We start from the raw sequence: 18,804 nt of genomic DNA on the forward strand, positions 1-18,804 counted from the left end.
AAATATTAAGGAAGTCTCATGGTTTTGCTCATCTGAGGTAGAGTATCTCATGATAAGCTGTTTACCACTATTTACCAAGAGAGTTTTCATCCATATTTTTCGTAGCTGTCTATTTACCACCACAAACATTTTTCATTTACATTTTAGTCATTTAGCAGACGCTCTTATCCAGAGTGACTTACAGTAGTGAATGCATACATTTCATACATTTTTTTTCTCCGTACTGGTCCCCCGTGGGAATCGAACCCACAACCCTGGCGTTGCAAACACCATGCTCTACCAACTGAGCCACACGGGACCACAAACCGATGCTGGCACTAAAATCACACTAAAATCACACTCAATGAGCTGTAAAAAGCCATAAGAGAACGCTCATCCAGAGGCTGCGTTCCTAGTGGCCGGGGACTTTAATGCAGGGAAACTTAAATCCGTTTTTCCTCATTTCAAGAGGAAAGAAATCTGACCATAATTCTATCCTCCTAATTCCTGCTTACAAGTAAAAACTAAAGCAGGGAGTACCAGTGACTCGCTCAATAAGGAAGTGGTCAGATGACGCAGATGCTAAGTTACAGGACGGTTTTGCTAGCACAGACTGGAATATGTACCGGGACTCATCCAATGGCATTGAGGAGTATACCACATCAATCACCGACTTCATCAAGGTGGTAAGGGTAAGTAATATCAGATCTGCCACGCTGATCCTCAACACGGGGGCCCCTCAGGGGTGCGTGCTTAGTTCACTCCTATACTCCCTGTTCATCCATGACTGCGTGGCCAAGCACGACTCCAGTGGTGGTAGGCCTGATCACCGACAACGATGAGACAGCCTATAGGGAGGAGGTCAGAGACCTGGAAGTGTCCAAGTCTAGGTCCAAAAGGCTTCTTAAAACCTGTTGGGGATAGGGGGCAGTAATTGCACGGCCGGATAAAAAACGTACCCGATTTAATCTGGTTACTACTCCTGCCCAGTAACTAGAATATGCATATAATTGTTTGATTTGGATAGAAAACACCCTAAAGTTTCTAAAACTGTTTGAATGGTGTCTGTGAGTATAACAGAACTCATTTGGCAGGCCAAAACCTGAGAAGATTCCAAACAGGAAGCGCTCTCTCTGACAATTTATTGGCCTTCTTGATCATCTCTAACCAAAACAGGGGATCTCTGGCATAACGTGACATTTTCTAACGCTCCCATAGGCTCTCAGAAGGCGCCAGAACGATGAATGGTGGCTTTGCAGGCACTGGCTGAAAAACATTAGCGCATTTGGATAATGGTCGATCTGAGGACAATGAGACCGGAGGCGCGTGCACGAGCCGACACCATGTTTACTTTCTCTCTCTTTGAACGAAAACAACGACTCCCGGTCGGAATATTATCGCTTTTTTACGAGAAAAATAGCATAAAAATTGATTTTAAACAGCGTTTGACATGCTTCGAAGTAAGGTAATGGAATATTTTTAATTTTTTTGTCACGAAAAGCGTCGGGCGCATCACCCTTCGTTACCCTTCGGATAGTGTATTGAACGCACGAACAAAACGCCGCTATTTGGATATAACTATGGATTATTTTGAACCAAACCAACATTTGTTATTGAAGTAGAAGTCCTGGGAGTGCATTCTGACGAAGAACAGCAAAGGTAATCAAACTTTTCTAATAGTAAATCGGAGTTTGGTGAGTACCACACTTGGTGGGTGTCAAAATAGCTAGCCTGTGATGGCCTGGCTATCTACTCAGAATATTGCAAAATGTGCTTTCACCGAAAAGCTATTTTAAAATCGGACATAGCGAGTGCATAAAGGAGTTCTGTATCTATAATTCTTAAAATAATTGTTATGTTTTTTGTGAACGTTTATCATGAGTAATTTAGTAAATTCACCGGAAGTGTTCGGTGGGAATGCTAGTCACATGCTAATGTAAAAAGCTGGTTTTTGATATAAATATGAACTTGATTGAACAAAACATGCATGTATTGTATAACATAATGTCCTAGGATTGTCATCTGATGAAGATCATCAAAGGTTAGTGCTGCATTTAGCTGTGGTTTGGGTTTATGTGACATTATATGCTAGCTTGTAAAATGGGTGTCTGATTATTTCTGGCTGGGTACTCTGCTGACATAATCTAATGTTTTGCTTTCGTTGTAAAGCCTTTTTGAAATCGGACAGTGTGGTTAGATTAACGAGAGTCTTGTCTTTAAAATGGTGTAAAATAGTCATATGTTTGAGAAATTGAAGTAATAGCATTTCTAAGGTATTTGAATATCGCGCCACGGGATTACACTGGCTGTTGAGTAGGTGGGACGCAAGCGTCCCACTGGCCCAGAGAGGTTAACAGCTTCTACCCCCAAGCCATAAGACTGCTGAACAGCTAATCAAATGGCTACATGGACTATTTGCATTGAACCCCCAGCCTTTTTGTTACGCTGCTGCTACTCGCTGTTTATTATCTATTGTCTACACATAATCACTTTACCCCTACCTACATGTACATATGACCTCAATTACCTCAACTAACCTTTACCCCCCCACATTGACTCTGTACCAGTACCCCCTGTATATATCCTCATTATTGTTATTTTATTGTTGCTCTTTTATTTTTAACTTCAGTTTATTTAATAAATATTTTTCTTCACTCTTATTTTTCTTAAAACTGCATTGTTGGTTAAGGGCTTGTAAGTAAGCATTTAACGGTAAGGTAACGGTAAGCTAACACCTGTTGTATTCGGCGCATGTGACAAATAACATTTGATTTGATTTGAAGAAGAAAAATGGTTACATTTCTTTAAAAAATGAGTAATGTTCTAGGAATATTCTCCAACTAGTTTGACGTTGGGAATGTTCTCAATAGTTCAGAGAATGTTAAGAAGCAACCTTATTCTGTGGGAATTTCAGTACTTCTGTCACGTCCTGGCCAGTATAAGGTTAATTGTTTTTGTAGTTTGGTCAGGGCGTGGCAGAGGGTATTTGTTTTATGTGGTTCAGGGTGGTGTGTTTTTGTTAAAAGGGTGGGTGATTGTTCTGTGTTGAGCCTTAGGCTTTGCCAGACTGTTTGTTGTTCGTTTGTTAGTTCTCGTGTTTTTGTTATTTTTGTATTCATTTTTTGAAAATAAATAATCATTTAAGATGAGCATACACATACCTGCTGCGTTTTCGTCCTCCTTCACCGACGACAACCGTGACAACTTCAGCATAACGTTTCCAACACGTTTACTCATGGTTTTATTTAGTCATGTTCTCAAATTTTACCTAGAACATTGGGAAAGCTTTACATAAAAACCACAGTAAAGCTTTAATAACATTCAGAGAATGTTCTAAGAATGCTATTTAAAACATACATTCCATTCTCAGCATCAACAAAACTATCTCTATCGTCTATCTTGTTAAGTGTGTTCAGGTGTGTTGGCCACGCCCGATCTTAATGAGTGCTTGTTTCCTTTCAATTGGGAGCAGCTTCGTATCGGTAAAAAAACACAGCCAAACCCTCCCTAACGACGCTGGGCCAATTGTGCGCCACCCGGTCGTGGCCGGCTTCAACAGAGCCTGGACATGAACTCAGAATCTCTGGTGGCACAGCTAGCACTGCAATGCAGTGCCTTAGACCACTGTGCCACCCAGGAGGAATTCAGTGAAAGTTTTAAAGTTCATAAAAAAATTCAAATAACTTATCATTTCCAGTTCTCAGAACATTAATAAAACCTTCCAGGAAAACATTAAAGGAACAAGAGTAAAACGTTCCCAGAACAGACAAAATTTTCACTTCTGTTCTCAGTATGTTTAAAAAAACGGTCATTTTTATCACTCGGGAAATATATGGCTAGGTTCCCATAATCATAGTGAAATCATAAACATACGTTCCCACAACTTCCAAGGAACCAAATGTGCTAGCTGGGTAATGACTACAAGACTAGGAGAAAGGAAACTAGAAAATGAAAAGTGATCAAGAAAGATAAAGAAAGGAGAGGGGATGAGATGAGATGGCCTCAGTTCTCTTGGATCAGTCTGTCTGGGCCATAACCCCATGATCACTTTCAGTCAATAATCCTGCCCCTCTCACCACAAGCCAAATGCCAGCAGCTGATCCTTGGCCCAGCAAGAGGTGATTTTTTGAGAAGAATTAAATTGTACCCTTTTCTATTTTTTCATCAATATATTTTTCTTAGCATTTCCAGATGTTTCTCAGGAAATAAGTACATTTCTTGGCAGGACATAGCTCTCCACTGCTAGCACATAATGCCCCGAGAACCATATGTTTCTTGGAACTTGGTGAGAACGTGGTTGTCCTATGGTTATTTTGCATACAACTTTCCCAACACTTTCTGGGAATGGTGCAGGAAAGTTGGTTGGCTATGGAATATTCTCAGCACATTTAAGGAACACACAAAAAAAGTAATAGTCTTGGTATTTCATTACTTTAACAGAATGGTTTTTTTTTGTATTTTATTATTTTACCCAATTTTTTCCCCTAATTTCAATTACGATCTTGCCTCATCGCTGCAACTCCCCAACGGGCTCGGGAGAGGCGAAGGTTGAGTCATGCGTCCTCCGAAACATGACCCGCCAAACCACACTCCCTAACACCCGCCCGCTTAACCCGGAAGCCAGCTGCACCAATGTGTCGGAGGAAACACTGTTCAACTGACAACCAGTGTCAGCCTGCAGGCGCCCGGGCCAGCCACAAGGAGTCGCTAGAGTGCAATGAGCCAAGTAAAGCCCCCCAGGCCAAACCCGCCCCTAAACCAGACAACGCTCAATTGTGTGAGGCGCTATGGAACAGAACGTTTTCTAAAAGTTCTAACATAGTTACGTTTCAATTCAAATTTGGTAATGTTCTAGGAACGTTCCCCAACTGGGAATGTTGCTACATGCAACAATTTCTAATATTTTACTGTGAGAAAATATATTTAAGTGAATTCATTAAGCCCTAATCTATGGATTTCACATGACTGGGAATTGGGCCTCACAATGGGCCTAAGGAGCTCATCACAGTATTTCTGTGCATTCAAATTGCCATCGATAAAATGCAATTGCATTTGTTGTCCATAGTTTATGCCTACCCATACCATAACACCACAGTCACCATGAGGCACTCTGTTGACAGCGTCGACATCAGCAAACTGCTTGACTACATGACGCCATACAAGGGGTCTGCGGTAGTGAGGCCTGTTGGACATACTGCCAAATTCTCTAAAATTACGTTGGAGGAGGCTTATATTAGAGATATGAACATTCAATTATCTGACAACAACTTTGGTGGCCATTCCGGCAGTCAGCAAAACTTGAGACATCTGTGCGCAATGTAGAGTGGCCTTTTATTGTCCCTAACACAAGGTGCACCTGTGTAATAATCATGCTGTTTAATCAGCTTCTTGATATGCCACACCTGTCAGGTGGATGGATTATTTTAGCAAAAGAGAAATTCTTACTAACAGGGATGTAAACAAATTTGTGCAAAATATTTGACAGAAATACGATTTTTGTCCATATGGAACATTTCTGGGATCTTTTATTTCAGCTCATGAAACATGGGACCAACACTTCACATGTTGCGTTTATATCATCAAATAAAATAAAATGTATTTATATAGCCCTTCATATATCAGCTGAAATCTCAAAGTGCTGTACAGAAACCCAGCCTAAAACCCCAAACAGCAAGCAATGCATGTGAAAGAGGCACGGTGGCTAGGAAAAACTCCCTAGGAAAAACTCCCTAGAAAGGCCAAAAACCTAGGAAGAAACCTAGAGAGGAACCAGGCTATGAGGGGTGGCCAGTCCTCTTCTGGCTGTGCCGGGTGGATATTATAACAGAACATGGTCAAGATGTTAAAATGTTCATAAATAATAATAATCATAGTAGTTGTCGAGGGTGCAACAAGCACGTCCGGTGAACAGGTCAGGGTTCCATAGCCGCAGGCAGAACAGTTGAAACTGGAGCAGCAGCATGGCCAGGTGGACTGGGGACAGCAAGGAGTCATCATGCCAGGTAGTCCTGAGGCTTGGTCCTAGGGCTCAGGTCCTCTGAGAGAAAGAAAGAGAGAAAGAGAGAATTAGAGAGAGCATATTTAAATTCACACAGGACACCGGATAAGACAAGAGAAATAGTCCAGATGTAACAGACTGACCCTAGCCCCCCGACACATAAACTACTGCAGCATAAATACTGGAGGCTGAGACAGGAGGGATCAGAAGACACTGTGGCCTCATCCGATGATACCCCCGGACAGGGCCAAACAGGCAGGATATAACCCCACCCACTTTGCCAAAGCACAGCCCCCACACCACTAGAGGGATGTCTCCAACCACCAACTTACCGTCCTAAGACAAGGCCGAGTATAGCCCACAAAGATCTCCGCCATGGCACAACCCAAGGGGGGGGCAAACCCAGACAGGAAGACCACGTCAGTGACTCAACCCATTCAAGTGACGCACCCCTCCCATGGACGGCATGGAAGAACACCAGTAAGCCAGTGACTCAGCCCCTGTAATAGGGTTAGAGGCAGAGAATCCCAGCGGAGAGAGGGGAACCGGCAAGGCAGAGACAGCAAGGGCGGTTCGTTGCTCCAGCCTTTCCGTTCACCTTCACACTCCTGGGCCAGACTATACTTAATCATAGGACCTACTGAAGAGATAAGTCTTCAGTAAAGACTTAAAGGTTGAGACTGAGTCTGCGTCTCTTACATGAGTAGGCAGACCATTCCATAAAAATTGAGCTCTATAGGAGAAAGCCCTACCTCCAGCCGTTTGCTTAGAAATTCTAGGGACAATTAGGAGGCCTGCGTCTTGTGACCGTAGGGTACGTGTAGGTATGTACGGCAGGACCAAATCGGAAAGATAGGTAGGAGCAAGCCCATGTAATGCTTTGTAGGTTAGCAGTAAAACCTTGAAATCAGCCCTTGCCTTAACAGGAAGCCAGTGTAGGGAGGCTAGCACTGGAGTAATATGATCACAATTTTTGGTTCTAGTCAGGATTCTAGCAGCCGTATTTAGCACTAACTGAAGTTTTTTCTTTTGCCTCCAAAACCTCCGGTGACTTTGCAGAGAGCCACATCAATTTACAGAAATACTTATCATAAACTTTGATAAAATATACAAGTGTTATGCACAGAATTAAAGATACACTTCTCCTTAATGCAACCGCTGTGTTAGATTTCAAAAAAGCTTTACGGCGAAAGCAAACTTTGCAATAATCTGAGTACAACGCTCAGACATCAAAACAATCCATACAGATACCCGCCATTTTGGAGTCAACAGAAGTCACAAATACCATTATAAATATTCACTTACCTTTGATGATCTTCATCGGAATGCACTCCCAGGAATCCCAGTTCCACAATAAATGTTTCTTTTGTTGGATAAAGTCCATCCTTTATGTCCAAATACCTCCTTTTTGTTTGCGCGTTCAGTCGAGTAATAAGTTCAGACGAAAAGTCAACAAAGTTATATTACAGTTCATAGAAACATGTCAAAGGATGTATAGAATCAATCTTTAGGATGTTTTTATCATAAATCTTCCATAATATTCCAACCGGACGATTCCTTTGTCTTCAGAAATGAAAAGGAACACACCTAACTCTCACGGGAGCGTGCGCTATTGAGCTCATGACATTTTCTCAGTCATCTGATTCCAATGGCTCTTATTCTCTCCCCACTCACAGTAGAAGCATGAAACAACGTTCTAAAGACTGTTGACATCTAGTGGAAGCCTTAGGAAGTGCCAAATGACCCCACAGACACTGTATACTGGATAGGCAATCACTTGAAAAACTACAAGCCTCAGATTTCCACACTTCCTGGTTGGATTTTTCTCAGGTATTTGCCTGTCATATGAGCTCTGTTATACTCACAGACATCATTCAAACAGTTTTAGAAACTTCAGAGTGTTTTCTATCCAAATCTACTAATAATATGCATATCTTAGCTTCTGTGCCTGAGAAGCAGGCAGTTTACTCTGGGCACCTTCTTCATCCAAGCTACTCAATACTGCCACCCATCCATATTAAGACAGGATTTTTCAAATTGAATCTATACAGAAATGTTTTTGTAAAGGAAAACAATTATGAGGAAACTGTTCAGACAAGGAGCTGGCTTTGCATGGCTATGCTGCGCAACCAAACATGAACCCATGTATCCTATGACTCATAAGATGTAGAGCGCCAACATACACCATTTGAATTGCTAGTTTAAATTTCATGTGAAAATACTGTGACAGGAAACTCTACTCTTTACACCCGCAAAGTTCGTTCAATCCCACAAGAATGCTTGCAGCCGAGAGAGAGAGAGAGAGAGAGAGAGAGAGAGAGAGATGCGGTATCTCTCTGGTTGCTTGGGGTTTAAGGTTTGTGACACACAGATCTCAGGTCTCCTTCTCCCCAGATTAACTCTACTTCCACCTCTCCTTCCCCTACTAATTAGCACTCAGCAAATGAGAGAGGCAAAATGATAGGCTAGTCAGCGGAGTGACTGCCCACTGCCTGCAGGAAAGTGAAAAGTCGGTCCTAAACTTCAGGTCCTAAAACATAGGCAGGCCTGCATTGTAAATGGATAACATCATCAAGAGATGTCTTACGACCACCAGCTAGGCTACTATAGCTGTGAAAGTGCTAAAAGGGCGTGTTCATATATAGTCCACACACATACTGTAGGCCTATCTATCTACAAATGGATGCAAGGGTAGGCAGATATAATTCATCTAAATAATTAGTAGATTATTCTATACTGCTTCTCTGTAACCTTGTAGGCCTTATCCCCAATAACCTTTTTTAATAGTTAATATTGTAGGCCTTATCCCCAATAACATTTTTTAATAGACTGTTGTTGACAATGTAAAGGTCTTAAAGCCAGCTGGCAGTTGACCATGGTCATGATGTTGATGTAGGGGAGTTGGACAGCATTTGGGGCTTTTTGTTGGGACCAGCACAGCACTGAATAAGCCATGGAGCTCCACTGGTCTGCAGACAGCCCCGGTCCAAAGAGTACCTCAGCGCTCAGTTCAGCCTCAGCTAGCTGTGTCGAGGGGAGCAGATCGGCGGTGACAACATATTTATTCCAGATGGAGAAGAGGACCGACCAACCAACAGACCCAGCTGCTGCTGACCTACGTTTTACTCTCACATCTTTCCCTTTTTGCCCTGCTTTTCAAAACGAATCCCCCTTTCTTTCTGCTCCGACCATGGTTAAAAATTGCTGTTCTTTCACTAATTGAATGAAAACAAAACAAAAACAAATAGAATAATCACCATGGATTTGAAGTGGGCTTTATTTGATTTTTTTTATGTGGATACTTGTGTCTACCCACGTTTGTTATTTTCTTTAGGCTAGCCTACCTGACAGCGTGGGGTTTGTTGTCAGTGGTCCAGGGACTCTTGACTCCTGACTCTTCACTGATGCTGTCTGTGTTTTGACTGCTTTTCCTTTAATTCAGTTCTCATGAAGTACACATACTCATTTCAACGGAAATCATGCAAACAGTCTTGGCTGTGAAAAAGGCTCCCATGATTGAGAATTACTGAGGAAGGGAATGTAACTGATGACACACAACAGGGTTGAGCTCTGCAGTGCAGAGAGATACGGCCCCTCATGTCTTCCTCTAGAGCTGAAATTGAACATGACAAAAACCTAATAGAACAAAGCCTAAAGAACTTGTTCCCCTCTATACTGGCACAGACTTTAATATCTCAGTAGCCGGAGCGCTCTTACTTCAGTCCAGGCTACTGCCCCGCCTCCAGGCCTGCAGGCTACAACATCAAAATCTTATCAAAGTCATTGATGAGAAAGGTTTGATACTGGTTTCAGCGGGGTGCACATATTTGATAGAGCTATAGCAGTAGAGAAACCCAGTCATACACTGCTGCAATACATATCCCACCAGTCTGCCTGCCTGATGTAGGAGCCACAGACACACACACATACCGAGGTGTCCTGCTGTGGTCTGGGCAGAGGGCCCTGATGTCTTACACAGAGACAGAGACAAATATTTGAGCAATCTTTATTACAGACACTTCACCCGCAGGCTAGGCATACCTTTTTGAGGGATATGGATTGAGGCAGGAATTGATCTTGTTCGGTCTTTGGTAGAACATGACTGCCCTCTTCTGGTCATTGAAAAAACCTACACAAAGATTTCAATATGTAATTAAGACGCATTCTCATCTGCAGTACAGTGTTACGTGCTGTTATCGGTTTTGTTATGTTTTGGGGCATGAGTAGCAACTTAATTTTGGGAATATTAATGCAAATTGATAATTCTTCAAACCAAAAGCAGCCAATTAAATAACTGTCCTAGTGAGGTTCATAATTCGTATCATGCTTTTTTGTGTGAAATACATATTTCTGTGAGTATTAAATTAATTTCAAGGAGATGTATCAATTAAAAACTTGGTTGAAGATGCCACGAAGTAAGTGGCAATGCCTTAACCATATGTGTGTTGAAGGCCACTAGGGCCTCTTCCATCCTTGTCAAGGGGAGTGCTAACCTTCTCTCCTTTCATACAACACAACAATACAGGGGAAGATATCGCTATATAAACCCCTGCTAGCATATCAACTTCTCGACCGCGGTTAGTAACATTTTATCTACCCCTTTGGGCAAATATACAATAACAGGAAAAAGTACTACTTCGCCATTCGTGCAATATTTTCTAAATCCAAATCAGTGGTTATATACGTTTTATTCTTTGTATTAATATCTATTCCCAGAATGCAATTGTATTTTATTTACATATTATTAGTGTGGGCCAATGACATTGAGTTATAGATACGGCGTTTTTCAATCCAGGAAGTCAACAAAATATTTTCGAAATGGAACCATGTCGTTTTAAAACAAAACGATACGCTAAGAAACAACTAGGTGTCTGGTTTTCGTTAGTTGTCTACCTACTTTCGTCCTCGTCTCGAAGACTAACAATGTTGTTTGGTTGTAGTTCGCTGCGGTTTTCTTACGTGTGAGACGTTGGTATATGAGGCGTTATACGTGTCTATACCTCGATTGTAAAATGTAATATTCAACTAACTGGTGTTTTTTTGTACTTTTTGTATTTTATTAGGATCCCCATTAGCTGTAGCAAAGGCAGCAGCTACTCTTCCTGTGGTCCACACAAAACATGAAATATTACAGAATACAGAATACATCTTTTTTTTTAAGGCACACGTAGCCTACATATCAATACATACAGAAACTATCTAGGTCAAATAGGGGAGAGGCGTTGTGCGGAGAGGTGTTGCTTTATCTGTTGTTTAAACCAGGTTTGCTGTTTGAGCAATATAAGATGGAATGGAGTTCCATGCAATAATGGCTCTATATAATACTGTACGCTTTCTTGCATTTATTCTGGATTTGGGGACTGTGAAAAGACCCCTGGTGACATGTCTGGTGGGATAAGTGTGTGTGTCAGACCTGTGTGTAAATTGACTATGCAAACAATTTGGGATTTTCAACCCATGAATGTTTCTTATAAAAAATAAGAAGTGATGCAGTGTCTCTCCTCAACTCTTAGCCAAGAGAGACTGGCATGCATAGTATTTACAGTTGAAGTCGGATGTTTACATACACTAAGGTTGGAGTCATTAGAACTCGTTTTTCAACCACTCCACAAATTTCTTGTTAACAAACTATAGTTTTGGCAAGTCGGTTAGGACGTCTACTTTGTGCATGACGCAAGTAATTTTTCCAACAATTGTTTACAGACAGATTATTTCACTTATAATTCACTGTATCACAATTCCAGTGGGTCAGAAGTTGACTGTGCCTTTAAACAGCTTGGAAAATTCCAGAAAATTATGTCATGGCTTTAGAAGCTTGTGATAGGTTATTTGACATCATTTGAGTCAATTGGAGGTGTCCTTGTGGATGTATTTAAAGGCCTACCTTCAATCTCAGTGCCTCTTTGCTTGACATCATGGGAAAATCAAAAGAAATCAGCCACCTCATACAAAAATTGTAGACATCCACAAGTCTGGTTCATCCTTGGGAGCAATTTCCAAACGCCTGATGGTACCATGTTCATCTGTACAAACAATAGTAAGCAAGTATAAACACCATGGGACCACGCAGTCGTCATACCGCTCAGGAAGGAGACACGCTCTGTCTCCAAGAGATGAACGTACTTTGGTGCGAAAAGTGAAAATCAATCCCAGAACAACAGCAAAGGACCTTGTGAAGATGCTGGAGAAAACCGGTGCAAAAGTATCCATATGCACAGTAAAACAAGTCCTATATCGACATAACCTGAAAGGCCGCTCAGCAAGGAAGAAGCCGCTGCTCCAAAATCGTCATAAAAAAGCCAGACTACCGTTTGAACCTGCAGATGGGGACAAAGATTGTACTTTTTGGAGAAATATCCTCTGGTCTGATGAAACAAAAATAGAACTGTTTGGCCATAATGACCATCATTATGTTTGGAGGAAAAAGAGGGAGGCTTGCAACCCGAAGAACACCATACTAACCATGAAGCACAGGGGTGGCAGCATCATGTTGTGGGGGTGCTTTGCTGCAGGAGGGACTGGTGCACTTCACAAAATAGATGGCCTCATGAGGGAGGAAAATTATGTGGATGTATTGAAGCAACATCTCAAGACATCAGTCAGGAAGTTAAAGCTTGGTCGCAAATGGGTCTTCCAAATGGACAATGACCCCAAGCATACTTCCAAAGTTGTAGCAAAATGGCTTAATAAGGACAACAAAGTCAAGGTATTGGAGTGGCCATCACAAAGCCCTGACCTCAAACCTATAGACAATTTGTGGGCAGAACTGAAAAAGCGTGTGTGAGCAAAGAGGCCTACAAACCTGACTCAGTTACACCAGCTCTGTCAGGAGGAATGGGCCAAAATTCACCCAATTTATTGTGGGAAGCTTGTGGAAGGCTACCCGAAACATTTGACCCAAGTTAAACAACTTAAAGGCAAAGCTACCAAGTACTAATTGAGTGTATGTAAACTTCTGAACCACTGGGAACGTGATGAAAGAAATAAAAGCTGAAAAAAATCATTCTCTCTACTATTATTCTTACATTTCACCTTCTTAAAATAAAGTGGTGATCCTAACTGACCTGAGACAGGGAATTTTTACTAGGATTAAATGTCAGGAATTGTGAAAAACTGAGTTTAAATGTATTTGGCTAAGGTGTATGTAAACTTCCGACTTCAACTGTATAAAAGCCCTCTAACTACAATGAAGAGGAAGACGTGCCGCTTTGTTCTGGGCCAGCTGCAGCTTAACTAGGTCTTTCCTTGCAGCTTTCAACCACACAGCTGGACAATAATCAAGATAAGACAAGACTAGAGCCTGCAGAACTTGCTTTGTTGAGTGTGGTGTCAAAAAAGCAGAGCATCTCTTTATTACGGACAGACCTCTCCCAAATCTTTACAACCATTGAATCTAGATGTTTTGACCATGACAGTTTACAATCTAAGGTAACGCCAAGTAATTTAGTCTCCTCAACTTGTTCAACAGCCACACCATTCATTACCAGATTCAGCTGAGGTCTAGAATGCCGCAATAGAGTGATTATTGGAAGACACTACAACTCCTCATAACAGACACGTGTAACGCCTCAAATATAACGCCTCATACTACATTCGGTTACATTCTACTATTGTTTACATATTGTGCATCATGTTCAATGGGCCAAGAGAATGTAAATACAAGCAACAGAACCTAGCAACACTTTCCTGTGGATATCTCCAACTCCTACCGCCAAAAGGACCAGCAGCATGTACAACCGGTAAAGTAAGTGTAAATATCAATTTATTCAACATTCTGGCTTGTAGAGACTGTGTTTTTTAGGTGCGACTTCGGTAAGACAGCTGCTACCTCATGTAGTAGGTGTATGGATGCTCTGTGTAACGGCATTGTTGTCAACTCCTCTTTCTCTAATGTTTATCTTCACTGATACGCCAGTATTTTAAAGTGTGCCCGACAACTGATGTAAAAGGGCTTTATAAATACATTTGATTGTACGCAAGTCTTTATACTGCATGTATTGGTTATCTAATCTTTCTCACTGGTAGGGTTCTGTTTTTTCAGATGGTTTCACTACAACAGGTGATGATACCTGGCAAGTAATACGCCAGTCATCTGACGATTTCACTATCAATACTTTTACTTTTCTTCTGACCAACACATTCCTCGCCTTTCCCACCTTCCCCGTTCTCCCCCAGTGGACAGTGTGCGACTTGAGTTTAATCAGTTGTCTGTGGTGGATCGTGGACTTGTGCAACCTGTGGTTATACTGGACCTCACTCAGGTAAGCTAACACCCTCCCCATTCTCAGGTGATTCACCTGGTATTGTCACAATTGTATTCAGTTCTAGTCAAGTTTATTCCATTTTAACCTCTAACCCAGGTTGTTTGTTCTTGGAAAAAAACCTACTTGAATGACTAAACTACTAAACTGGGCAGAAATGACAAAAAGTGTCAACATTAGCCTGCTAATAATCACTGAAACAAAAGGTAGACAGTCAGGGACCATCAGCATTTCCAAACATGATGGAAAGAGGAGTATTTGTGGGGCTATTTGACAGCAGAACGAACGCCAGTCTTAGACTTGGAGAGCATCAGAAGCTCCAAAAATGATGGATAATGGCGTTTTCCCCCTCAAATTGTCCTTGCACAATGTGGCAGTGTTGTTCTCCGGACCATAGCGAAGACTAGTTATTTTCAACATGTATTTAATTGGCACAGTTTACACAATACAAAGTATTCAGTGCTCCGAAACGCAAGCATATACCAAATGGAACACAAACAAAAAAAAGTGCGAAACACACCATTTGGCAGACTTTACAAAACAAAAACAATAAAACAAAGTCTTATCAAAGCGAGAGAAATAAGTAACGGTAGGTCCTTTTAATCGTTAAAACCTTAAAAATAGACTGTTTATTTCCTTTTTTTGTCTTAGTTGAATCAATATTTATTTATATATTTATATATATTCTCTCTAATTCCAACAAGCCATGTCTTCTGTACAGGTGCGCTGGGGCCAGGCTGAAGGTCTAGGATGGTCTGAGTCCAGCATTAGCAGGAGGAGATAAGCAGATTCCCCTATATACTGGCTCGCTTCTGAGTGGGTCTATCTGTCTGTCAGCGCACTACAGATATGCAACTTCTGATGGTCTGCATGGAAATCAGTTTTGCCTTTTCACTTCTCACAAACAAAACAACTGCCAAATGAATATCTACAATAATCAAAATAAGAGATGGACGGATGGGAATAGCAAAAGGAGACTTTGACCTGACCTGATTCTCGGCCAAAGAACTTATAGATTTGCGCTGCTTCTATATCATGACAAGTAACTGGTACTCCAAATGATGTTGGATCACTGTTCGTTTGTTGTTCTAATGATAATATACAGGGTTTGCATTGATACAATTTCAGTTGCTGCTCTTTGAAATGTTGCTTGAGTAGGAATATTGTAATAAAAAAAGGTTTCAAGACACTCTTGAGCCTGGTCAAAGTAGTGCACTAAATAGGGAATAGGGTGCCATCACTAACGGCTTCATTAGACAAAACAAATATGTGTTATTCATTATTTCATCTGCGGTGACTTCAGGCAGATCAAACAACTGGTTTCATCATTATAGGTGGTTTGTAATTCCGGTGCAACAGTTTTCCAGCTAAAGAAACAACTAGCTACAAAATAAAAAGCTAAAATCTCTTCGACCCAAAATTGGTAAAAAATAATGACAAATAAAATGAACTAAATAAAAAATTTAAAATGTATGTGCCTTTGAGAGAGGGAAACAGTGGACATCATCATCTCTGTAGATGTTATGGGTAATCTACCTCGACCGCCACATACAAAATAATACCCCCCCCCAAACCTTTATAAAAAAAAAACAAGAGACGTCTTGACCTATTCAACATACCACAGATAATAGAATGACATCTGTCTTTACACTAAGTGGTAGGATAAATCCATAGAGCGAGATAGAGGACTTTAGTGCCTAAAAGCTCATTTTATCATGGGCGCTGCCATTGAGGACTTTCACCATTTTGAAGTAGTCAACTGGGTGGGACTTCCTATGGGTTAGGGAAGGATCACATAATTCCATCCAGGTCACCAGGAGGGATCAGCCAATGAAGTATACGCATGAGCAAACATTCCATAACTGCAGGTGGCAGTAAATTGACAACCTTGGCTTTAAACCTGTTTAAACCTGTTCATACACACTCCAGCTGGCAATATGCACCCTTTTAGTTTGTTTGCCAACTCGTGGTAGAAGAAAATTGACTACTTCAAAATGGAGATGGCCTCAATGGGCTGCCCATGCCCAAACAGATGCCATAATGGGACAGATACAATGATGCGATGTCTATCTAAATCTATGGATTAAAGTAGTTAAGGCCCAAAATGAAGTCTGTCTCGTCTCATATTCAGTCACACACAACCTTGTGGGAAAGAAAGTGTGTGTGTGGATCACAGTATTACAATACTTCCATATACAGTAGTAAGTGGACCATGCAAATTACATGAGAAATTTAACTAATCCTCAAGTTTTCTTCCGGGGACATTCTGTCTGTTGGGTAGGATATACAGTGGAGACGTTAAACAGCACAGTATGTATCCACAGGATGAGGCTAGTGGAAGCTAACGGCTACTTGCCTTCGACACACTTCTCAAACATGTACAATGTCAGCCAACATTACATACAGTATAACAAATTGACAAATTACATTTTATAACCATGTACTGTATGCATAAAATCATTCAGAAACAGAAGTTTCGGAATCCAAAACTTTCTTAGCTGAGATTTTGAGCAGGAGGAGTTACTGTGAGGGAGAGCACACACTCACTGTTAAAAAAACACAGGTAGGTGAACATGCTTTCAGAGACGAGGAACAGTCAAACAGCAACAAAACAAAATAAGGAAGAGCTTGTAGAGGATCCCCAAGCACAGAACCCAAAAGGTGACAAACAGGTTAAGAAGTGTAACAGGCAATGTGAGTTAACTGAAATAAAAAGCAACATGGGCAAATCGGTAGGGTGGCGAGCCAAAGAGGAGACAGGGCACGCATGCATACTGCACGCACTGCCTGAGAGAAGCCCCATCCTAAGCTGTGACATGGCCATCAACGCAGCCAATGACCAGCATCTGCCACCTGTGGTGGAGGGGTTTGAGGAGGGGAGGGGTGTGGCCAGAGAGAGGAGCAGACGGGATCAGTGGTGTAAAGTACTTAAGTAAAAATATTTGTAAGTAGTAATTAAGTCATTTTTTGGGGTATCTGTAATTTACTTTACTATTCATATTTTGGACAACTTTTACTTCACTACATTCCTAAAGAAAATAATGTACTTTTTACTCCATACATTCTTCCTGACACCCAAAAGTACTCGTTACATTTTGAATACTTAGCAGGACAGGAAAATGTTGCAATTCACTCAATCAAGAGACCATCCCTGGTCATCCCTACTGCCTCTGAGCTGGCGGACTCATTAAACACGAATGCTTCGTTTGATATTTGTTGGAGTGTTGGAGTGTGCCCCTGGCTATCTGTTAATTAAAAAAACACGAAAATAGTGCCTCCTAGTTTGCTTAATATAAGGAATGTGAAATAATTTGTAATTTTACTGTTGATACTTAAGTATATTTAAAACCAAATACTTTTATACTTTTACTCAAGTAGTATTTTAATGGGAGACTTTAACTTTGAATTTAGTAATTTTCTATTAAGGTATCTTTACTTTTACTCAAGTATGACAATTGGATACTTTTTCACCACTGGATGGGATGCCAGTAACAACACATGATGGTATGGTAGGGAGAGAGTGCAGGTGAGGTGAAGTAATGAAGTAAAGTGAACCTGTCCCCTTTCCCACCCCAACCCCTCTCGGTCCTGGAGCTCCTAGTCCTGTCCACTCCCCAGTCACGTATGGAGGATGTACATGATACTGACAGACACCACAGAAGACACACACTATAAATGACGCTTTTTCATACACACATACAGTAAGATGACCAACCGGTCCATGTTTTAGTCCATTTGAAACCTGCAAAATATGGAGCTACGGTCTGAGAGAGTGGAATGACTGCGTTGTTTCCATGGGAACTCCACGGCTCTCCAAGTGATGCTGAATCTGGACGGTTCCTTCTGTGATGATGGCTCTGAGTCAATGAGTGAGTGAGAGAGAGAGATACTGCAACTGTATCCACCTGATTGGTTTGGATGCTAGGGTGGACTGGAGGGACACGGTTTGGCTTCCTGTCCAGCCTTCCTGTCTGATGGTCTGGTCAGGTGAGATGGTATGGGTGGGGTGTGGGGGGAGATTGTGTTGCTTCTTCCCCCCTTCCATGAGGGGGAGCTGGTCTTGTCTCTGACCACACCCTGCCGTGCTTTAGGAAGGGGGTTGGGGAGGGGCGGCATGGTAGTGGGTTGGGATTGGAGGCGAGAGAGCTAACAGCCGCCATGGTAACGCCGCGTAGCGGAAGCTGAGTTAGTACATCGAGAAGCAAAGCTTTGCAGGGACAACGGAAGCAAAATTATAAATGTGTAATGGACTATTAAAAGATTTACGGGTGCAAAATTGGGATGCTTATTATTGTTGCTTCTGGTCAGAAACTGTTGCAAAAGAAGAGAACTCTACGTATATATCGGGTTGGAAATTGAGATACATCATAATCGGTCTCCCGTTTTTGTCTCGGTCATGTCTCTCTCTCTTTCTGACTCTGACAATAAAAGGAACGTGAATGTGGTTGCTCTGTCTCCGAGGCTGCTTGCCCTGCCATTTCTGAGCCAGCCTCTCACACTTTTAGGAATCTGCAATTTGAAAGAAAAAAAAAACAAACAAACAAAAAATGAAAAAAAGAACACGTT

At 41.5% G+C, this 18,804-nt stretch overlaps 1 protein-coding gene and 1 non-coding gene across 4 annotated transcripts in view; both read right to left on the minus strand.

Annotated features, from left to right (window-relative positions):
- Positions 1-10,364: 10,364 nt before the first annotated feature.
- LOC115204778 (U6atac minor spliceosomal RNA) lies at positions 10,365-10,492 on the minus strand. Its single transcript, XR_003880451.1, has one exon. It is a non-coding gene; the product is annotated as a U6atac minor spliceosomal RNA (small nuclear RNA).
- Positions 10,493-14,645: 4,153 nt separating this feature from the next.
- The window catches only part of LOC115203848 (formin-binding protein 1), a 103,243-nt gene continuing 99,084 nt past the window's right edge, over positions 14,646-18,804 (minus strand). For 2 of the 3 annotated variants that reach the window (XM_029768896.1, XM_029768884.1), the window contains one exon: positions 17,455-18,747. In XM_029768896.1, coding sequence (XP_029624756.1) covers positions 18,740-18,747 — 8 coding nt within the window. In that variant the 3' untranslated portion in view covers positions 17,455-18,739. Of the gene's footprint in view, positions 18,748-18,804 lie in introns of all 3 variants that reach the window. The other variant, XM_029768883.1, reaches the window with a different exon arrangement.

The sequence above is a fragment of the Salmo trutta genome, chromosome 12, assembly GCF_901001165.1.
Source record: "Salmo trutta chromosome 12, fSalTru1.1, whole genome shotgun sequence".
In the NCBI taxonomy this organism is placed as follows: domain Eukaryota; kingdom Metazoa; phylum Chordata; class Actinopteri; order Salmoniformes; family Salmonidae; genus Salmo; species Salmo trutta.